Source organism: Spironucleus salmonicida, chromosome 2 (genome assembly GCF_000497125.1).
Source record: "Spironucleus salmonicida strain ATCC 50377 chromosome 2, whole genome shotgun sequence".
Taxonomy (NCBI): Eukaryota; Fornicata; order Diplomonadida; family Hexamitidae; genus Spironucleus; species Spironucleus salmonicida.
The window spans coordinates 41,821-64,001 of record NC_090597.1 but is presented as its reverse complement, the minus strand read 5'-3'; the positions used below and the strand labels follow the sequence as shown (position 1 = coordinate 64,001).

Below are 22,181 nucleotides of genomic sequence, written 5' to 3'. Positions count from 1 at the left end.
CTATTGAAACTAAAAACCCGGCCAAGCTGAATACTTTCTAACCTCTGTTGCATTCGCCTCGGGTCTTCAAAAATGTTGGCGGTATTAGCAGGGTACGCGCAGCTCCAGGCGTGCTACTCCGACCTGACCACCCTGGAGGTGTCCCAGGTGCAGGGTACGTTGATCATCCACATCGAGCCGACCGGTAGCGCGGCATGCGGCAACCTGCCGACTGCGGTGAACGTCCGACTCCTGTTCACGCGGAAAGACCTGGACGTACAGACCGTGCTCACGGACTACGCATACGGGACTACGCTGCTGATCCAGATCCCAGTCGCCGACATCAAGCTATACTTCGACGTCAAGGCAGCCCAGCTCGAGATCCGCAGCTACAGCGAGGTCTTCATGCAGCAGATCTCCCAGATCACGCTCACCCGCAACAGCGAGGCAGAGGTTTTCAGCAACCTCCTGGTGGAGTACGACCAGAAAGTCTTCACCGCGACCGCCTCCTTCCCGAAGGCATTCACAACGCTGGCCGTGACTAACGCCACGCTCATCGTCACCAACTTCATACAGTCGTACCCACTCTCATATGATAGTTCATCAGTGAAGACTGAGACCACTGCTAAAACCATATCCATCGGCTTCTCCAATAAGGATCTGTCCCCCATCCTCTACAACACCGGGATCCTCTCCATAATGCTGGTATGCACCTACGGCTCCAACGACATCGAGGCCACCGGGAAGGTGTCCACCATCACCCTATCGTATAAGGGCCAAGACTCCCCAGGGATGATATCGGCAGTGAGCGCGTACGGCAACAACCTGTTCCTGGTGATAGGCAGCTCCGAGAGCTTGAAAACGGAACTGATGAAGGCTGCCTAGGTTAAGCTGGTGATCGAGGTGAACGACTTCGCCTGTACCCTCGTCGCGCAGTTCGCGGCAGCACTGCTCTCGGAGAACATCAAACTGAATGGAAAGCTCCAGCTCAACATGGACGAGCAGGTCTTCTCCCCGGTGGACGATGGCTTCCTGCAGCCGCCTGAGTGCCTGCAGCTGGTGTTCGACAAGGGCGAGAGCGTGATCATCAGCATGGCCCTGTACAATGACGAGGTTCCACTGAACCGGTTCAGCTTCACCTTCGCCAACATCCGCAAGACGTGCTTCTCGGACACGCACATGGTGCTAGAGGCCGGCTTCATCCGCGTAACGTCAACGAACAACTGCCCGCAGCCAAAGCCCTACAAGGCCAATGTTACCATCTAGCTGTTTCCTACGCAGGCGAACTAGGTTACTAACAGTGTCACCAATGTTGCAACTGCCGAGTTTCTGCTGGACACGCACCTCGACATCGAGATTCGCATCCCGGAAGCGAAGACGATCCGCTAAATTCAGGACGCGTACAACTACTAGTTGCTGATCACGAGGGCCAACGGAGACTTCGTGGACTCGCTCTACCCCGACTTCTAGACGGTGACGCTGATGGAGATAATATTCTACAATATTATCATAATTGCAGCATCGATGGTTGCCGGCGGGGCGCTCGGCGGCGTTATCATATTCGGAAAGACCAAGCTACGGATGAAGAAGCTGCGGCCAAAGCCCGAAATGGACGAGATATGACTGTTTGAACTGATAGACATACGAAACTATTAATTTTACATGATTATCATACATGAAGTCCCTTATATATTATTAAATAACAGATTAAGATAGTTAAAGTTTATAATAGTAAATAAATTTGTATTATAATAAATTATACCATAACATAAAGAGCTATATTATTTATATAATATTTTATATTGAAATTGTTTTTGAAATATATAGGAATTACAAAATTAATATAGATTCAATGATAGGTTATATAAATTATGTTATTATTTTATTCTTCTATTAAGGATTAAAATGGGCATAAAGCCGCATCATTAAATTTATATATCCTGATAAAAACCTTGATTATTTTCCTTAATAAATATCCCTTTAAATATAAACTTAAATTTAAAATGCACACCTTTATTTCAATTTGAATATTTTCTAATACTTAGGCAGTATTAAAACTATCATCTCCTATCAGTAAATTAAATTCCAATAATAGTAGTTTTAAGTCACTACCTTTGATGTAAATCAAGTTATTATATTTAATTAACTATTATTTTTATATAACTACTATTATATACAGGGATAAAAAGGTTTAAATGAATTCTGTCATCTCAACGGTACTAATTAATTATGTACAATTATTATAATATTTATTATACTATATTTTAATTATACTTTATTAAAACTAAATAATATTCAATTTCTGGTCTAAATTAAATAAGTATTACGTACTTCAGACTCTAAACGTTACATTATATAGTATAATATTTAACTAGCATCATACGTAGCTATTATCTTTTTAATCATAAAATTTTCACTTATATTAAGCGTTTACAAAACCTCATTACCTCATATTTTTCTTTTAAAAATACTACAATACGCACCAAAACCACTAACCATTCATCAAATTTACCACTCCAAAATAACAAACCCGCAAAACTTATTTTTATATTTCGCACAATACTAACAATCTAAAAAATGCGACTGAGCCTCAATTAGCTCTCAATCGTGCATGCATCTGTCATCGTGGCACCACCGCAGTTCATATATCTCCTGATAACATCCTATTTATCGTCTCATAGTGCGTACGTAAGCCAATATTTCAGCATTTCGCAGGAGCTAATTTAGATCACCGATAAGATTTCGCTCTGCTTCCTCGCAGCAATAGCTGCAGTTTCGTGCGATTTCCACGCCCACTTCGGCATGCAAAGGTGCTACCTTGGCTGCGCGGTGTTGATGGAACTCGCACTGCTGCTTACACTAGCAATTCCAAACCGCTTTTCGTTCATTCTTTTCCGTGTTTCGTCGTCGTTCTGGTACGGAATTCTTACTCCAGCGACGAGTTCCATGACAAATCAAATCGTCGTCGAGGGTGGGTTCTCGCTGAGCGTCACCATCACAACCAGCTTCACGATCTTGGCCGGCGGCCTAGGTGGAATTATTACATAAAAGAGTATAATAATCATTATTGTCTTTAACATTTTTGGGCTGATTTAGCTTTGCTATGCCTTCGTTGTTTGCCCGCTGCCAAGTCCTGTTGAGAGTAAAAAGGTCATTGCCTGGAGTTTAATTACTTTGGGCTTTATTTCAGTTTTTTCCCTATGTCTTGGGTGCGTGGGGAGTGTAATTTACCAGTAATACTGGATTAGCTTGATATTGGTTTTTAGCGGTATTGGAGGTTATTTTTTAATGTTTTCTGTTAATTACTTTGTGAATGATAAATTCATGTTTAACGAGTGCTATAACTTTAACACTATTTGTTTCCAGTACGGTTGGCTCGTAATAGACTGTTTTATATTTCCTTTAGTCGCGATTATAAAGAAAGAGGATAATTTGATGGAAATAACAAAAATATCACTTTTCGTGTTGTACCTTACATTTTACTTTATTATTAAAAATGTTACAATATTGGAAGTAATGAAATTTTCGTGCTATTTGGAGGTTCTATTCCTAGTTATTTTTATTATACTACTAGCTGTCAATCAGGAATCTTCGAATATAGCAATACCATTTTATATACTGTAGCAGCAATAGTATCTCGCAATTGCCATTTACAACACAGTAGGGACACCGCCGCCTTATGGCCCTTATTCGTCAGCATTTGTTTCATCTCAAAACAAGCTAGCAGCTGTTATTTCTGAAGGTATACTTTAAATACCTGTTAGTTACAGATATTATATTTGTTTGGGAGGTATTATTTTTGGATTTCTAATAATTTCTTAAATAGGTGTATTTGGATGGGAGGAAGGGAAATTATTCTTCAGTTGGAAAAAGGCTAGAAAAATGAAGACATATGAGATACTAAAGGATTAATAGAATGGTCCATATCAGTAAGTTATTGCCCCATAAATGGTTATAGAGGTTGCTCAATGAAGTATAATATAATACAGTGATTTAGTGTTATAATGCATATAAAAATTATCCATGAAAATATAATCTGTTCAATCAGCACATCATCTTGACACCAACTATAATACCGGCAATCCATCCCCATATAACTACCAAGTCGAAGCAAATACCAGCGCACAATACAGCACAGCAGGAAGGTCTTTTGCATCCATAACAACAAGCAGAGGCACAGCAAAGAGCACCACCCAATGTGATGCATGTGCAAAAACCGCATATGCATTAGCATGATTGCATCTGAGGTGGGACACACTTGCAAAAGATATCACAGCACTTAGGTTCAGACATTTTCCATGGAGTGTAAAAATTGGTTTATTGGTAAATTGTACAAATATAAATATTATCTAAAATAAAATATTGTGAATATAATCTTAATTTTTTATTAATTTTTTTATCAACAAAAACAAATAATGGATTTATTCTATCAAATACATATTATACTTAACTTTACTATTTTTATTTTTTAAAGTTTATAAATTTCATTCAGAAATAGGTAATTTAATGATTTCAAAAAACCAAAATATGTAATAATAAGTATATAATATTGATAATAACTTGCATATGTAATATATAATTTTGTATAATAATTTAATATAATTTGTTATAATTCATCTTGATTATTGTATATTATTGATATATTTCCATTTCCACATTTGGCGCACATTTCTTTCAAAAAATGACCACCAACAGGTTTGTTGTATCTCATTTTGAAACATATTAACGTGCTCGTCAAGATTTCGTTTAGAATCTTGCTGAACTTTCGCAACATCCACAGAACGTTGACACCATAAAGTAGCTTGGCGGCGTTCAGCTCTGCCGCGCCCTTCTCGCGGACTCTGTACCTGCAGTCTAGCATGCTGCCGCCACCGCTCTCGGCCGTATGGCAAACTTCTCAGAGGAAATGGCTGAACTTATAGTCGCCTCTGACGTGCTCCCCCAGCTCGTCTATTCCATTTCTGAGCAGAACAGGCACTACCAGAAAGCGGCGGCGTTCGTACTCAGGTCGGTATCTCGTCACTCTCCTACCCTAGCGCAGGCAGTAGTCGATTCTGGAGCCCTGGAGCCCCTCGTGGCCTGCCTGGACGAGTTTGACGCCGGTGTGAAGGAGTCCGCCGCCTGGGCCGTTGGGTACATCGCCCGCCACAACGAACAGCTCGCGTCCGCCGTAGTGGACGCCGGTGCTATTCCATTCTTAATTACCGCCGCGCAGGAGCCCGAGCTTTCGCTCAAAAACGTCGCCGTTTCGGCCCTTTCCGACATCGCAAAACACACCCCTGAACTCGCGCAGTCGATCGTTGACGCAGGTGCGATTTCCTACATTGCCCCGTTGATCAACTCCAAGGACTGCAAGGTCCGTCGCCAGGTATGCGCGTGCCTCGCCCAGATTTCCAAACACTCCGTAGAGCTCGCAGAGCTCGTAATCGACGGTGATATCTTCCCCAAATCGCTCAATCTGCTTCGCGATAAGGACGAAATTTGCGCTCGTAACGCTGCAACTCTGATACGCGAAATTGTGAAGCACACCAGCGAGCTGGCCCAGACTGTCGTTAGCGCAGGTGGAATTGGTGCTTTGATCGAGTTTATTAGCGTAAACAGGGGCTAAAACCGTCTTCCTGGCATCATGGCAATCGGGTTCATTTCTGCATTTTCTGAGACTCTTGCTCTCAGCATCATAGTCGCCAAGGGTGTGACTCCTCTTGTCAGCTGCTTAGTTAGCGAGTCAGAAGACCACATTATCGCTGCTACCGTTTGGGTTCTCGGCCAAATTGGTCGCCATACACCGGAGCACGCTCGTGCTGTTTGTGATGCCAACGTTTTGCCTAAATTATTAGGTCTTTTCATGAGCGAGAACTCTAGTGAAGATTTAAAGTAAAAGTGCAAGAGAAGCATAAAGTTTATTGTCTAAAAGACAAATTAATTACCTGCTTTAGACCCATTATTGCACCAGGCACCACCTCAGATATTGAAACATGTAGTTGCTCAGTATGCTAAAATACTTCCTAAGGATGTTCAAGCCAGAAGGTAATTCGTTACCAGCGGCGGTCTAGCTAGATTATAATAAATAGAGGCTGAAAGCGGCACAAGACTTTTTGAAGCTATCGAACAGTGCAATTAATGCTTCCCTGACGAAATTGTAAGATATTATACCAGAAAGCCTGATGATATGTTAGAATTAATTAAATGATTTTACGTTTTCTTATTAAATGTTTTGTTTTATTGTTTGCCGAAGATAATATTTATAATGAGTGAATTCTAAGTAACCTGTAACTATTATTTAGATTGTAAATATTTAAAATTTGATTCATTTGAAAACTTATTAAAGTTAATAAGTTGATTAATTATGATTAAGTATTATATAAGAAACTATATTAAAATATTAAATATTTTTATTAAAACCAGAAATAGTTTGAAAAACTATGTCTTAGTAAAGTTAAAACATATTATTAAAAAAATGATTCATAATTAAATATAAACAAAGAATATCATATAACATCATCAGCTTAAAGAGGGACTTCTAAGTAATCAGCATTTGCCTATTTCTTCTTTTTGATAATGGAGCAAATAACGACAGAAACACCTATAATAACAGCTAATATCAAACATCCACCAAAAATACCTACAATAAGCTCAATATCTAGTGTTTTATTCTCAACACAACTATTTTCCTTTATAACAAAACCAAATACACACTCAGAGCATTATGAAGCATTAGTGAAGTTAGCTTCACATTCGCACTAAGCAGTTCCGGCAATAAAAGGAGAAGGCGTGCATTTTCCATGTGTATTGCAATCACCACAATTGTCTTCGTAGCAAAATCCTTCTATGAGGATTTAAGAAGGTTAGCAAATAGTAGTCATTGTATTGGGAGTGGAAATATTTGTAGAAAGTAGAATTAAGTGTATAACATATAAAAGGCAGATAATATTGTTTGTGATTTGTAATGTTAAACATTTTAGAATTCGTTAGTTATATAATTATATACTGGTTATGCAAAATTTTTTATAATGCGAATATAGTTTTTAATAAATCAGGTCTAAAGTAATATGTAAAATCATATTATTAGTGTTTTCTAATTCATATATTAATAAAAGAAATTATAATAAACATGTACAATTAGAATCACTTCCAAACGCTATATTAAGTATGAAAATATTCGTGAACTTACTTTCCTAGCTTATCATAAACAGCATCTAGAGATTTATTATCAAAACTACTGCTATTTCTGAGTTTAGTATCTGCTTCATTTAGCCCTGTTGCTCTAGTTGGAATCTCCATCTTTTTCATATTTTTAGGTTGACCACCTCCACCTTGACATCCATGTAAACATGCCATCATTTCAATTGAGTCACATTCTAGTTCATTAGCCATTACCATTTCAGCCGTTTTACGAAGAGCCGAACCACCAGTGGCAACAACAAATTTATACACTTACCCAGATAAAAGCACATCATATTATTTTACAGAATGCTTAGTTTTCTCGTCTAAGAATATAGTTTTAGGGACAATCTCTCCGAAAGCAACTTCCGTGTTTAGTTTTGCTCCTAAATACCTAACAATAGACTCAGTAACGCCTGCGGTTTTACCATAAATATAAGCAGACCCAGACACCTAAGCATATGGAGCATCTATTTTAGCCATTTCATCATGTTCTAATTCTTTTTCCTTTTCATTTGTGAACTCAATATTTTTAGATTTCAAAAAGTCAAAAATCTCGCGAGAAGTTATGCTGATATCACAGTCAGGCACCCCATCGGTGGTGAGTTCTTTCCTAGCGGCCTCGTCCTTTTTCGCCGTGCAGGGCATGCACCCTACCACACACAGATCCTTGGCTTTCTTGCCTATCGACGCTGCAAACTACCTCTTAATTAGCGTGCAGATGCTCCCATGCGGTGATTTTGCAGTCGATAGCCTACCCAAAAGCTGCGGGTACTTTCGCTCGCACAAATTAACCCACGCAGGGCAGCAAGAGGTGAATACTGGCCCCTTTTTCTCCGATTTGGCTTTGAGCACCTCAGCAGCATCCTCGCGTGTGGTTATATCAGCCCCGTAGAGGTTATCGAAAACGTACTGGAATCCGACGCCCCGGAGCGCTTTTACGAGCTGGCGCTCGCAAGTTGCGCCAACGCCCATCCCGAACGCCTCCGCGAGGCCCACGCGTGTAGCAGGTGCCAGAACCGCAACCTTCACTTTATTCGACTGGAGCGCCTCCAGCACCTCCTGGACCTGGTTTCTGGGCTGGAAGGCGTTCGTGGGGCACGCGGAGACGCAGTTCCCGCAGCCCACGCAGTCGGTAGTGTCGAGGCGAATGCGGTGCGTTTCGTCGTTCAGCTCACGATTTAGAGCGTAGGTTTATATATAGGGCGGGATCTTCACGGGGCCCTTCGTGATGACGTGGAAGCCCTGCCACTCGTCGCACGCGCGGGCGCAGTTGTGGCAGCCGATGCATTTCGAGTAGTCCAGTTGGACCGAGAAAGTCTTGTCGATTGGGCCTTTTGTGATGTCGATTGTGGCCACTGGGAATCGCGTTTTCGTGTGCAGCGCAAAACGCTCCTCAGCTGGTTTGGTTGAGGATTTTCCGTGGATGGGGGTATGATTCTGGGTCGATTCGTTGCTTAGAATTGTCGCTGGGGGTGCAATTTCCGAGCCGCATCCCATTTTGGGTTTTACGAAAAATCGTATTTGGTAGTTTTAAAATGATAGTAATTTTTTGATAAAATAATATATATAAAATATAATGGAATTAGATTAAAATTAATTGCGAAATTTTATAGTTTGAGAACAATGTTATTTAATAGGATAAATAGGGTGATAAAATAGTACGTGGGGTGCGGGTATTTAGAGAATAATAGTGAGTGAATTGTGGAAATATATGAGTATTTACTGTAAAGGTCAGATAGTTTTTTCATTCAGAGAAAATTGCTGCAAATCGTAGTAATAAGATATCATAAATTTACTTGTATAATTTGATTTTATTTTAGTATAAAGGTTTCTAAATCAAAATGAAAATAAAAGCAAAAAATAATAAGATATTAATGTATAATATTAAATATTGTAGATATTGTTTTAATCGGTAATTAGAATCACTTGAAAAGACACATGAATCAAGCAATTTGTCAAGTTATATTTACCGCAAACTTGTTTGAAAGATTTTTTTTTTGAATTGAATAGGATATATTTCTTAAGACTTGAGTTATTCATAGCTAGTAAATTGGCAACATTGCAAACATAAATGCAATATGCATCTCATTAATTTCTATTATTTTTTTTGCATTGTTTATGGAATACGTTTATATACTGTATAATATGTATTATATATTTTTGAATATGATTAATATTCTTATATTCTTAAATTTAAAGACTTTAATAAAAAATTATTAGAATAGTAGTTTTCGTAATATCAATACTAATAGTGTTAGTTTACTATATCCTTATGAAATACTTATTATGTGAATAAAATAGTAGTGTTTATTAATTGAACTAAGCAGCTTTACATAAATACTATAACTGGTTGATAATATTTTAATATTATTGCACTACTATAAAAACGCTACTAAAACTAATATTAACTATACAATATTAAATTATTTATAAATAAACATGTAATATATACTCATAAACTCATTTTATTGGTTTGTTAATCTCAAATTTCAGTATCGTAACTTATCTAATTATATTTATATTTCATTGTAAAATAAGGTGCAGTTTCAGTTTTACTGTACTATTCAAGCTAACACTAGCAATCCTCGTAATTTCCTATTTCTAGTTTTAGTTTCTCGATAATATCGCGTTCAACCCATGTATTTCCTCCTTCTCATTTGAAAGCAACTATACTTTCCATTCCATCATTTATTATGGCAGACCCAGGAACATGCTCAAACTCCACTAACAACTGCTCACTGTCTCATTTTTGCCCTCAAAGACCATAAAACAATACTCCGTGCATCCCTTGCTCTCCAACCCAGCCTTTTTTGGCTTCCTGCAAGTGTTCTGAGAGCATAAGCCCCATTCCAAACTGTGCTTCCTGCGAGGCAGAAAAATGTACTACCTGCGCAAATTCGTCTTTCCTGAGCGGCTAAACCTGTCGATTCTGCAAAGAAAGCTGTATAAGATGCGAATCTTTAGAGATTTGCATTCAGTGCGTTTCCGGGCAGTACGATACGCCCTAAAAGTGCCAGAAGTGCGATAACGCGATGCCAGTCGACAGCAAATGCCATTGTGCGACCAACCAAATTGCTAACTGCATCACCTGCGACTTCGACAGCTGCCTAGAGTGCCGCACGAACTACAGGCTCGCAGACAGCTCATGCGTCCTAGACGAGTGCTAAGCAGACGACCAGTGCCAAAAAGGCGAGATCTGCGTGGTCAGCCTCACCGAGCAGAATCGCTGTGAGGCTTGTTCGGCTTCATGCGTCCTATGCGCGAACACGCCGGAAACGTGCGTTTCATGCAAAATCAACAACTTCTTGGATTCCGGCACCTGCACGCCCTGCACAGTCAACTAACCGTCCGGAGCGATCTGCAATTGCGGGACACAGGCTGTCGAGAACTGCATATAGTGCGAAAATGACGCATGCACGGTCTGTTCAAGTGGTTTAAACTTGATAGGTGGGCGCTGTACGCTGGACCAGTGCCAGAATAACGCGGGATGCGCCGCTGGGAGCTTCTGCAGCATCTTGGATGGGGAGCTGAATATGTGTCAGGCATGCGATCCTGGCTGTCAGAAATGTACTTAGTCCGGGACGTGCGATTTCTGCAAAATTGGATATTTTTTAAGGAGTGGGAAGTGCGAAAAATGCGAAAATATTAGGAGCGAATACTGCAATTGTGGAGGGAATCTGATCGAAAAATGCTTAAAATGCGAGGGGACAATTTGCAGTTCGTGCTCATAATCTAACACACTGCGAGCTGGTGCTTGTATCAGTTGTGAGGATCTTCAGACTGGTGAGGCATGCAACTGCGGTAGCTTGCTGAAAAATTGCACCAAGTGTGGTACAGATATTTAATGCGAGAGATGCGTGCAGGGGTTAACTTTGCGAGGTGGATAATGTGTGGACTGTATTGTAAATCCTCAGCTATGCATAGAGAATAATGCGGGAAATCAAATTATTTACATCGTGGTCGGCGTCATTGCGGGACTTACAGTGATAATGAGTATCGTAATTACCGTGTTGGTGATAAAAAAGCGTAAGATATCGAATAAATAATAGTTTGAGCGATCATTGTTGGAGAAGGCTAACAATTCTAGCAATTAAGTTTTTTGAATGAAGTTTGCGATAATTTCTTCATAAAATTAATATTTGTTTCTGAATAACTTGGTAAAGATAATATTAACTTTGCATAAATTTTAAGTTTTATGATTTCTTAGTGGACAATATTATTTGAATAGATTGTTAATGGCGACTTTCCCGAGTTATTATGCTTCTATAAGGTTGCTGATAACGATTCTTTAATAGTTATCTAAACACACTATTTCTAGCATAATTGTCAATTTACAATAATGACATTTTATACACATGAATTATTATCTATATATAAATTATCTTCAAATATAATAAAATGAAGTGATAGGAAAATAAAATTATACAATATCTCAAATATGGTTATTAGTATATAATCATTGCTATAAACTATAAATTACTATTATGAGGACTATAGTTTATTATCCAATTAATATATTTTGATTTTTTAAATAAAATCCAAGATTGTAATAATTATTTATTTCAATATTTAAATCTAGTTCAGAATATTTTGACTAATAATCATAAGATTTTGAATAAATCTAGTCATTATGATATATTTTAGTTTAAATTTTATATTTTTCATCTTAAACAATATATTCATATCATAGTTATTTTAATTATGTTAAAATTAAGTTAAACTTAAAACATAATTATTATTTGTAATTTTAACCTAATTATAATAAGATAATCAGAATTTAAACGAAATAAATATTATATTAAATATTTAATATAAATAGACACAATAATAAGATTATTATTGTATATTATTATTTTTAACTATCATTAGTTTATAAATATGAACTTAAAGGAATACTTTTTATTTAATAATAATATATAATACTCACACTAATAAAAAGTATACACCACAAGTTATATGAATTCATATTATTAATAATTACAATTATTATACATTCTATTTTTAAATCAATGTAACTCAAGTTTTAAATTCAAAATCAAAATAATATTACATCTAGTAATATATTTTAAATTTAAACCAAGTAAAAATATATTTAACATTTATAAAAATATTAAGCATTTTATTAAAGTATCAGTTATCTGAAGTTGGTAAGAACTAACTGATATGGAATAATTTATATTAAATTGAACACTGATAATACTATTATTTCCTTATATTGTTTAGAATGAAAGGAAATAAGTTGATGCACATGAAAAGAAGACAGATGCCTAATACATATAAATCAATGAAAATCCCACTATCAGAAAATTTATTCTGTGATTAAATTAAGCTAATTTTATTTTGTGACTTCAAATTAGAATTTTGCAATCTTTCTCTATCGGATTCATAAATGTTGTCTAATGATGAGAATTAATTTGTAGATATTTTATAGCATATAAACATTGAATGAAATGTAAAATGATTCTATTACTTTACTAAGAATAATAAATATATAATTAACAGTTAACACATCAAAATATTTAATCCCGTTAACATTGACTAAAAGTAAAATAATTTACTTAACTTATAAAAAGTTTTCTTAAACTTATTATACATAATAATGATGTTAATAGAAACAGATAAATATGTAAAAGAATATTATTATACCTATCTGATGAGTTTTAAATATAATAAAAAACTAGACCTTTTTTATAATCAATATAATTAACTAATATTATATAATTACATACTATATATAATAGTAAGGATAAGGGATTTACAGAAATTCGAACCTGCGCGAGTCGCTAGGCCCGGCACCCCCGTTCCCCCGATTTTCCCCTTCAAAAATGGCCATTGACAACAAAGCCAAGTCCAGATCCACCCGTGCCGGTATCATCTTCCCCGTCGGTCGTATCCACAGGCATCTCAAGGAGGGCCGCTACGCCGACCGTATCTCCTCCGACGCCCCCGTCTACATGGCCGCCATCCTCGAGTCCGTCATCGACGAGGTGTTCAAGGAAGCCCTCAACCAGAAGGACAAGAAGTCCACCAAGCGTATCACCCCCAACAACATCGTGAACGCCATCCGCAAGGACAAGGAGCTCAACGAGATCTTCAAGGACGTCGTCATCCGCGACGGCGGTGTCGCCAGACTCGAGGACGAGAAGAAGCACACCTCCAAGTCCAAGAAGTCCCAGGACCAGTGATATATTCTTGTTTACCCTGTCACTCCCTCTCGCCCAGGTACTCCGCCGCCATGCGAATCCCGGCGTCCAGCCGCTGCAGCGCGTCGCGCATCCCGAGCTGGTCCGCCGTTCCCAGTACGTCATTCTCCATGGACGTGAACCGCTGGGTCAGGTGCAGAATATCGTGCGCGATGATCGTCACCGGGTCGATCACAGTTGTCAGTAACATTTAGGTAGTAAATCGTTAGCCTAAGAGAACTAATATTGCATGTTGAGAATGAGAAGTTATATAAAGATGCAAAACTTATATGTCCTATATACATCTGTTAATATGATTTTTAAATGATGGATTATCACTAATTTCATTATTCTATATATTTATTACTATATAAAGATTGAATCATTAAATGTATATTACAATTATTATATTAAATTAGTTATTATTCAAAATAATATTTTAAAGATGACTATAACTATAATTTTAACACTGCTAATAAAATATTTACTTTTGATAATCAACTTTATTATTAATATTATACTCATAATTTTATTAGCAATTGTAGTATTACACTTGGGAACATCAAAGTTTCATAAAATTCATTATATCAACAAATCTAGACAATGGTGTAATATTTATTTATAAGACAGTTAAAATAATTTTTAATTCAATAAAATAAAAACCAATCATTATTTTTAATGTTGAAATTTTAAAAGCGTGTCTATAATTATAATTATACACTTTATTTATATATAAATTTAAAGTTCAATATTTTCAGATTAATTATACTAAATATAAAATACTACCACTTTTTAATAATTATTTAATAAAAATAATAATAATTCCGTTTTTAAATAATTCAGTATGTTAAATTTAATTATAATTAAAATTTTTGAGATTAAATTATATATTTATATTATAATATTATACTTAGAATTATAAGTTCAAACAGTCATATCTCGTCCATTTCGGGCTTTGGCCGCAGCTTCTTCATCCGTAGCTTGGTCTTTCCGAATATGATAACGCCGCCGAGCGCCCCGCCGGCAACCATCGATGCTGCAATTATGATAATATTGTAGAATATTATCTCCATCAGCGTCACCGTCTAGAAGTCGGGGTAAAGCGAGTCCACGAAGTCTCCGTTGGCCCTCGTGATCAGCAACTAGTAGTTGTACGCGTCCTGAATTTAGCGGATCGTCTTCGCTTCCGGGATGCGAATCTCGATGTCGAGGTGCGTGTCCAGCAGAAACTCGGCAGTTGCCACATTGGTGACACTGTTAGTAACCTAGTTCGCCTGCGTAGGAAACAGCTAGATGGTAACATTGGCCTTGTAGGGCTTTGGCTGCGGGCAGTTGTTCGTTGACGTTACGCGGATGAAGCCGGCCTCTAGCACCATGTGCGTGTCCGAGAAGCACGTCTTGCGGATGTTGGCGAAGGTGAAGCTGAACCGGTTCAGTGGAACCTCGTCCTTGTACAGGGCCATGCTGACGATCACGCTCTCGCCCTTGTCGAACACCAGCTGCAGGCACTCAGGCGGCTGCAGGAAGCCATCGTCCACCGGGGAGAAGACCTGCTCGTCCATGTTGAGCTGGAGCTTTCCATTCAGTTTGATGTTCTCCGAGAGCAGTGCTGCCGCGAACTGCGCGACGAGGGTACAGGCGAAGTCGTTCACCTCGATCACCAGCTTAACCTAGGCAGCCTTCATTAGTTCCGTTTTCAAGCTCTCGGAGCTGTCTATCATCAGGAACAGGTTGTTGCCGTACGCGCTCACTGCCGATATCACCCCTGGGGAGTCTTGGCCCTTATACGATAGGGTGATGGTGGACACCTTCCCGGTGGCCTCGATGTCGTTGGAGCCGTAGGTGCATACCAGCATTATGGAGAGGATCCCGGTGTTGTAGAGGATGGGGGACAGATCCTTATTGGAGAAGCCGATGGATATGGTTTTAGCAGTGGTCTCAGTCTTCACTGATGAACTATCATATGAGAGTGGGTACGACTGTATGAAGTTGGTGACGATGAGCGTGGCGTTAGTCACGGCCAGCGTTGTGAATGCCTTCGGGAAGGAGGCGGTCGCGGTGAAGACTTTCTGGTCGTACTCCACCAGGAGGTTGCTGAAAACCTCTGCCTCGCTGTTGCGGGTGAGCGTGATCTGGGAGATCTGCTGCATGAAGACCTCGCTGTAGCTGCGGATCTCGAGCTGGGCTGCCTTGACGTCGACGTATAGCTTGATGTCGGCGACTGGGATCTGGATCAGCAGCGTAGTCCCGTATGCGAAGTCCGTGAGCACGGTCTGTACGTCCAGGTCTTTCCGCGTGAACAGGAGTCGGACGTTCACCGCAGTCGGCAGGTTGCCGCATGCCGCGCTACCGGTCGGCTCGATGTGGATGATCAACGTACCCTGCACCTGGGACACCTCCAGGGTGGTCAGGTCGGAGTAGCACGCCTGGAGCTGCGCGTACCCTGCTAATACCGCCAACATTTTTGAAGACCCGAGGCGAATGCAACAGAGGTTAGAAAGTATTCAGCTTGGCCGGGTTTTTAGTTTCAATAGATTAGGGGAACTAACGGTAATATATAGTATTTATGAAATGGAAACAAAATATGCAGAAGTACTAATTATGGTATCTTCTATTTTAAGCGAGTTTCATAGACTCTATTGTTGATATTATACCAAATGTACAATAATCTAAAACTGCGGAGTGGAATGAGGATTAGTTACTGTTACTGGAAACATACAGCGAAACTAGTTTTAGGTGAAAACTATTAATAGTATTATGTCCTACTATAGCTACTACCATAAAAATATCATTCGCCAGCTTCTCGCTGCAGTTCTACCTGCACGTGCGCACTGCCTTGCAATGAGCAGATGCCCAGCTCTTCAGCGAACCGCACCCGAACTCTCGTCGCCGCGAACAGCCGGCTAGCGGGCAAACTTCTGAAATCTGCGCTCCTGTGCCGTAGGGTGCAAATTTGATGCAGCGCAGCGAGTTCGAGGTGCCGCTGCTACCGAAATGGTGCCCATGCGAGAGGCTTGGTTCTTAAGAGTGCAACAGGGCGTGCAGGTCTGGGAGGCACCCCCGTGTTTGGGCGCGTTCTGGCGTCTTGGAGTTGGCGCTGGCCACTCGGAAAGCACGCAATTGGCACGAGGAAGTTCCAATGGGTAGCGCTTTCGATTGTATTGGTACAGGGCCATTGGCTGTTTCTTCGTATACACATCGCACCCCACGTTGATACTTTACAGCTACTCGAGCACGGGAGGTTATTTCGTGTAAATGGGTATATTATATATAATTAGTTTACTGCAGATGACCTACCACAAGTTAGTATTCCAGTCACTTTTTACCCCTCTTGATAAAATAATAGGCAAGGCCGCCAGCAACGGCGCCAACGACAAGAATCACACCGATGACAATTCCGGTAACCGCCCCGCCGCCTAGCTTGTTGCTGGCAGGGGCTTCGGGGTCCACCGGAACAACTGGAACTATTGGGACAACTGGGACCTCTGGATCTACCGGGGCAATTGGGATATCTGGCTCAGGAACAATAGGCCAGCACCTTCCGACAAATTTTCTATAGCCTACTGCACAATCCATACAGCGATCGTTATCGTCCATCTTCATTCCTTTTAAACAGGTGGCGCATGTTGGCATAACATCACCTGTGCAGGTCCCACAGTTACTACTTACTCCACATTTACACGGCGAGGTGGCTCCTTCTGTGCAAGCTTTAGGTTTTCCATTCTCACAAAATTAACGATATTGGAGACCAGGACAAATTGGGGTGCACTCACCTGTTATTGTTGTTACGTGGGTAGCAGGCTCACAGGAATTGCACGAAGCGGTGGATTCACATACAATGCAATTCATCTAACATGGTTTGCACGTTAGGGTATTTCCATCACAATATCCTTTCTTTTAACTAGAACAGTCGATATGTCGTGTACACTTGGTATCTGCGTTATTTACTTGCTTATTGCTATTATCTGGGGCCATTTTGAAGATTATGATAAATATTATATTAGTTAATCACCAAAACACTATTCTCGCTGTTTTTTAAATTTTATAAAGTATGTATATTTTTCTTATTAAAGTTGGTCCAAAACCTAAAAATAAATTGTTTAGGTACTATATTAATAAATTATCTAACTATACAATTTAATGTATAAGACAATAATTACTTACTTTAATATCACATATAAAGATAGCTTAATGTAAAAAATAGAAAATCTTTTGAAAGGTACTCAGTAATTTAAAGATTTCAGTTATCTGCAAATAGTTATAATAGCAGCTAATTTTATTTAAAATTATATAAAACAGATATTGACATATTATATTGATTTTACTATTTTCTTAACACTTTTCATATAATATCAAACTACTGTGCATAGCAAAAATTAGTAACTTCTATTTGTAATAAAATAATGTTATCATAATTATAACTTAGAATATATGAATTCTACTCTATTAAATAATTTATACTATGAATAACAAATAAAGTATAATATTATATAGAACTAACTATTTAATATCATAAATCATAACTACAAGTAAGAAGGGAAAATAACAAAATGAATTTAATATCATTAATATATTATTCAATTAAATTAATACTATCATTATATAATATACACTTTATATTGAAAATGCATTTATGTGGATAAGAGATTTACGATACGAATTTGTCACTCCACAGGATTTGGCGATCGTATCTCAAAGGAAGCCAGCTAAAGCTTTGAATCTATACCAGTAAGCGAGTTCTGTGAATTTTGTTGAGATTTGTATTATTTTGTTCCAAAAAGTTGATTGCTATCTAATACGTTGTTTTTGCTGCTAATAAATGGTTTCCTTGTACCTTTCCTTGGCAAATTTCCATCGAGATTCATTATGTTTCGTCTCGTCTAGGATGTGGAGCTTTCCACGTTATCATTAAATTAGTCAGATTCCGTCTATGATCGAGCCTTTTTCTTCAGTATTGCGGTTTTAATGAACGGAATAACTCCACTGACTTCAGTTTCTAGCTCTTTTGCCTACCTCACATTCTTTCTATGATACCAGTAAGAGCTTCTGATATTAAAGTAGGTTAAACTAACAAAAACAATAACTAAAGCAAAAGTTTGGAGAATAACATGAATGGGCGTACTGAGGTAGTTATTATTTTATGAATAATAATAATCCCCTACCGCTGCTATAAACTGTGCCCAAATTGCTGATGAGATTAGGTTTATCGAAAACTCAACTGCCGATATTCGCATCATTACTATAATATTGACAACGTTAAATAACATTTAGGTGAGCAAGCTGGAGAAAAATATGTCATACTAAAGAATCGCAGTTAATATTTCACCAGGGTATAACAATCCAACGACTGCATTAATGCAGAAAGACGAAAGCGAAATTCTGTAAATAGCGCCAACCTCGCCATATCGTCCGAGAATCAAATCAAATACATAAAATTACGTACCGCTTAATATTATAGCTAGAAGAACCATAGCTTGGCCTATGATAGCATTTCCTGCCGAGGAGCCAGTAAAGTACCCAGCTGCCATAGAATCCTAGATCGCATAATATATTTATGTTGCTAGCGGAAGCCCTAAGCCTATGAACAGGGCTAGCTTCTGTTGGGGTTTGAATCTGAATCTTGCTAGAAATATGCACAATAATAGCGTTATTGGGGGACCTGCTAGTTTATAGATCTGTTCTCCAAAGTCTTAGACAATATCTGTTACAGCTAGGTACTAAACAGCATTAAACGAAACCTAGATAGCAGCTGCCAGAATAAACAAATAAAAATGAGACGCCATGTTAAAAAAGTACCTCTTGTATACTGGAGGCGCTAAAAACACGAATAGCAAGGCAAATGGCAGCATCGAGAATATGCTAACCGCTGTTTGCATGAAAAAATCATCTATGTAGACATCCTATATAGCTACTATGACAGCTAAAATCTATGATAGTATGACGAATATAAGGTGAACTCCGAGGCGCTTAACCAGCTTTTTGACAAAAATTTACAAATCTTTTCGCTTTTCCTTCCCAATTAAAAATATAATTAAAATTAAAGCAAGTAAAATTAGTAATCCTAGTGAGGCAGGAACAAAAAAACTAAGCACGTACTGCTTGGTCAGGCCAATTTTAACGCATTCTTAATTACTAAGTTGGTACCTAGAGCTGCAAGAAACGCAAATTGCACGACCAGCCTCATTGCTATAGCACACGCCGTTCAGCCCTAGCTCGACTTTGCAGCAGCAGAGCGCAAATAACCCACTCGTGCATTTGCACGGCATGTAGCCTTTCGCGCACTCAGAGCACACATTTCCACTCCATCCTTCATCGCACTAATCGCACCAGAAACGCTATACTGACGCAATGCACCGGCCCCGCAGCTTCCCATTCTATGGAACCGTCAGAACACCACAATTTCCCTTAATGTTCACCAACGTGCTATCGCACTCCACGCACATATTTTTCAGTTTGTCAAACTTCCTGCAAGTTCCGTCTGCGCATACTATATTGGAACCCTCAAGCGCGCATGAATCGGCGAAATTGCTCGCGTGCTGTTTGCAAACACCCTGGAAATTGAACTGAACTGAGCACTGCTAGCAGTTAAAAGACTGCTGCAAATTACCACACTCGAAGCAGTAAATATTTCCATCCCAATCTGTGCCGCAGGACTCGTTAACTTGCTAAATGCAAGATACTCCGAAACTCAGAAAGCCGGTATCGCACGTTTAACACGAATCCTGTAGATTATAGCCGATCTGGCAGCTCGCGCAAACTATCCTACTTCCAGAGTAGAAGCAGACGCCGTAGCTGCAGCTTTAGCATGCCATGAGGCAGAGTTCCTCTCCAATTTAGAGTTTTTGGTCGTCTGGGAGCAAGTTTGAGCTGAAATACCCAGACGAGCAGCCTTAACAGACTCCTGAAAAATCAGTCTCGTAGCCCTCCGCACACTTGTCGCAGAGCGGTAGGGCGAAGTTCGCAGCACAAACGCTGCAGAACAGATCGGAGGGGTCTGCGGCATTCTGAAAGCAGTCTCCAGTGGGAATATTTGCATCAATATAGCACGAATCTCGTAGCTACAGCTCGGTGCACTCGTCGCAAGTTGGTCCTTTGTAGCCTTCGTAGCAGGAGCAGATTTTTTCGGTTTCTGTCGTAAAACACACCCCGTGGGGGTTCGAGTCCTGCTCGTAGCACTTTTCTTCGTAAAGCACAAAATTTGGAAAGCAGTCGAGGCACTTGTAGTCGTTTGGTAGCATGTAGCAGCGCCCGGTGCACTCTGGCAGCGTGCACTTTTCGAGGCACGAACTGCCGATGAGCAGGTAGTCTGCCGCACAGCCAACGCAGATTAGCGCTTACAGTTCATCTAGATAACAATCGTTTTGCCCCACCTTTGGCCAGCATTTAGCCTAGTCTTACACGAAACCTTCAGCGCATGAGTCGCACTATATGCCAATAAGGCCCAGGGCACACTTCGTGCACAGTGGTCCATTCTCAGTCAAAAAGCAGTTTCCTTGAGTGCAATCTAGGCAGTATCTCTATTTTTCTAGTTCTATGCGTAAGATATATTATATTTTACCATAAGTATTATGAAAATTAAGAATCTCACGATATGTGACGTATCAACATTCTATTAATACTAATAAGCAGCATCTATCTCAACAAATTTTTATACTCAAGTTTTTTCAGTATCAACTAGGGTCTCTGAATAAAATGTCAATGAAAATAATATTCACATTATTTTTGAATAATCAGATGCGTTTTGCTAACTAATGATTGAATATTTTAATTTAAAATATAAGTCTATATCATAACATACATTATGATTGTTATCTCAAGCAAGACAACCACATTTATAAGCCGTATGATGTTGTATAAGTAATATTATTTTTTCTTGAACAAATAAAAAGAAAAACTTTATTAGTATTATAAATATATTAGTAGTATGTAATACGTACTAAATACATACTACTACATTTTTTTGGAAAAGAAGCAAAACATTTTTACTTCTAATATAGATCCAATTCATCTTAAAACGGACGGAAATTAGAAATTCAATTTGGTGCAGGTATAATGTCATTAAGTACATATAGCATTTAATTCTAATAATTTATTATATGGCCCAAACCAAAAGATATGGCTACTCTTCTTATGATAACAATTTTGGATATTACACTAATCAGAGCTACTATATCCACATCAATTATGTTTGAAAACGTTCCATCACAATCCATTATATCCAAATATATCTACATTATCAGTAGTCCCAGAGATAATATTACTTTACAGATCAACTCTGTGGTGACAGTTCATGGAATGGTTAGTTTTTCGATATGACAAAGTTGTTAACATATATAATTTAGACAAAGTATTGGATATTTACATATATATACATAATATCCATAGTGATGAGGCTAATTATTTCAATTAACACAAGATTTTTAGAGCAATACAGAATAGAAAAACAGCTCAGTTTACATTTATTGAATTTACATGACTGGTATAAGTGTTTATATTTAGTAATTATATGTAATAAAATATATAAGAATGAGTGAATAAATGATTATAATTTTGGAAAATGAAAAATTAGCTAAATAAGATGAATAACAGTACTAATTATACTAAGATCGTATGTATTAAGATAGTTAAAGTATTACTTATTTTATGTATAAACATGTATATGAATAGTAAATTTTATATTTTAAACAAGTAAATAAACAATAAGTTTTAAAATGTTAAAAAAAATAATATTTATATTTAATATTAAATGTTATTGTTTACTATGATTGATTTAAAAATCAAATATGATGCTAATCTTTTTTGAGTGATTGTAATAAGAATTCCTAGTTTTTTAATATATATTTAAGCAGGGAATAT

General features: G+C 38.3%; 12 protein-coding genes across 12 annotated transcripts; 5 read left to right on the top strand and 7 right to left on the bottom strand. All coding sequences in view use genetic code 6, as the record gives it.

Moving 5' to 3' along the window:
• Nucleotides 1-72: 72 nt before the first annotated feature.
• SS50377_21325 (uncharacterized protein) lies at nucleotides 73-1,602 on the top strand (the record flags this gene model as incomplete). Its single annotated transcript, XM_067905257.1, has 1 exon — nucleotides 73-1,602. The coding sequence occupies one exon, from the start codon at nucleotides 73-75 to the stop codon at nucleotides 1,600-1,602; it is 1,530 nt and encodes a 509-aa protein (XP_067766574.1).
• A 954-nt stretch (nucleotides 1,603-2,556) lies between these two features.
• On the top strand, nucleotides 2,557-3,951 carry SS50377_21324 (Transmembrane domain-containing protein; the record flags this gene model as incomplete). Its single annotated transcript, XM_067905256.1, has 1 exon — nucleotides 2,557-3,951. The coding sequence occupies one exon, from the start codon at nucleotides 2,557-2,559 to the stop codon at nucleotides 3,949-3,951; it is 1,395 nt and encodes a 464-aa protein (XP_067766573.1).
• Nucleotides 3,952-4,023: 72 nt separating this feature from the next.
• SS50377_21323 (Cysteine-rich membrane protein 2) lies at nucleotides 4,024-4,272 on the bottom strand (the record flags this gene model as incomplete). The annotated part of the gene is made up of 1 exon (XM_067905255.1): nucleotides 4,024-4,272. One exon carries the CDS (start codon nucleotides 4,270-4,272, stop codon nucleotides 4,024-4,026), a length of 249 nt encoding a protein of 82 aa, XP_067766572.1.
• Nucleotides 4,273-4,660: 388 nt separating this feature from the next.
• SS50377_21322 (Axoneme central apparatus protein) lies at nucleotides 4,661-6,169 on the top strand (the record flags this gene model as incomplete). The annotated part of the gene is made up of 1 exon (XM_067905254.1): nucleotides 4,661-6,169. One exon carries the CDS (start codon nucleotides 4,661-4,663, stop codon nucleotides 6,167-6,169), a length of 1,509 nt encoding a protein of 502 aa, XP_067766571.1.
• A 298-nt stretch (nucleotides 6,170-6,467) lies between these two features.
• Nucleotides 6,468-6,842, bottom strand: SS50377_21321 (Cysteine-rich membrane protein 2; the record flags this gene model as incomplete). Its single annotated transcript, XM_067905253.1, has 1 exon — nucleotides 6,468-6,842. The coding sequence occupies one exon, from the start codon at nucleotides 6,840-6,842 to the stop codon at nucleotides 6,468-6,470; it is 375 nt and encodes a 124-aa protein (XP_067766570.1).
• A 262-nt stretch (nucleotides 6,843-7,104) lies between these two features.
• SS50377_21320 (FeFe-hydrogenase 6) lies at nucleotides 7,105-8,640 on the bottom strand (the record flags this gene model as incomplete). The annotated part of the gene is made up of 1 exon (XM_067905252.1): nucleotides 7,105-8,640. The coding sequence occupies one exon, from the start codon at nucleotides 8,638-8,640 to the stop codon at nucleotides 7,105-7,107; it is 1,536 nt and encodes a 511-aa protein (XP_067766569.1).
• A 1,196-nt stretch (nucleotides 8,641-9,836) lies between these two features.
• On the top strand, nucleotides 9,837-11,246 carry SS50377_21319 (Cysteine-rich membrane protein 2; the record flags this gene model as incomplete). Its single annotated transcript, XM_067905251.1, has 1 exon — nucleotides 9,837-11,246. One exon carries the CDS (start codon nucleotides 9,837-9,839, stop codon nucleotides 11,244-11,246), a length of 1,410 nt encoding a protein of 469 aa, XP_067766568.1.
• A 1,722-nt stretch (nucleotides 11,247-12,968) lies between these two features.
• SS50377_21318 (Histone H2A) lies at nucleotides 12,969-13,328 on the top strand (the record flags this gene model as incomplete). The annotated part of the gene is made up of 1 exon (XM_067905250.1): nucleotides 12,969-13,328. One exon carries the CDS (start codon nucleotides 12,969-12,971, stop codon nucleotides 13,326-13,328), a length of 360 nt encoding a protein of 119 aa, XP_067766567.1.
• A 19-nt stretch (nucleotides 13,329-13,347) lies between these two features.
• Nucleotides 13,348-13,536, bottom strand: SS50377_21317 (uncharacterized protein; the record flags this gene model as incomplete). The annotated part of the gene is made up of 1 exon (XM_067905249.1): nucleotides 13,348-13,536. One exon carries the CDS (start codon nucleotides 13,534-13,536, stop codon nucleotides 13,348-13,350), a length of 189 nt encoding a protein of 62 aa, XP_067766566.1.
• A 721-nt stretch (nucleotides 13,537-14,257) lies between these two features.
• Nucleotides 14,258-15,787, bottom strand: SS50377_21316 (uncharacterized protein; the record flags this gene model as incomplete). The annotated part of the gene is made up of 1 exon (XM_067905248.1): nucleotides 14,258-15,787. One exon carries the CDS (start codon nucleotides 15,785-15,787, stop codon nucleotides 14,258-14,260), a length of 1,530 nt encoding a protein of 509 aa, XP_067766565.1.
• Nucleotides 15,788-16,640: 853 nt separating this feature from the next.
• SS50377_21315 (Cysteine-rich membrane protein 1) lies at nucleotides 16,641-17,300 on the bottom strand (the record flags this gene model as incomplete). The annotated part of the gene is made up of 1 exon (XM_067905247.1): nucleotides 16,641-17,300. The coding sequence occupies one exon, from the start codon at nucleotides 17,298-17,300 to the stop codon at nucleotides 16,641-16,643; it is 660 nt and encodes a 219-aa protein (XP_067766564.1).
• Nucleotides 17,301-17,989: 689 nt separating this feature from the next.
• On the bottom strand, nucleotides 17,990-20,563 carry SS50377_21314 (Transmembrane domain-containing protein; the record flags this gene model as incomplete). Its single annotated transcript, XM_067905246.1, has 1 exon — nucleotides 17,990-20,563. The coding sequence occupies one exon, from the start codon at nucleotides 20,561-20,563 to the stop codon at nucleotides 17,990-17,992; it is 2,574 nt and encodes an 857-aa protein (XP_067766563.1).
• Between the last annotated feature and the right edge of the window lie 1,618 nt (nucleotides 20,564-22,181).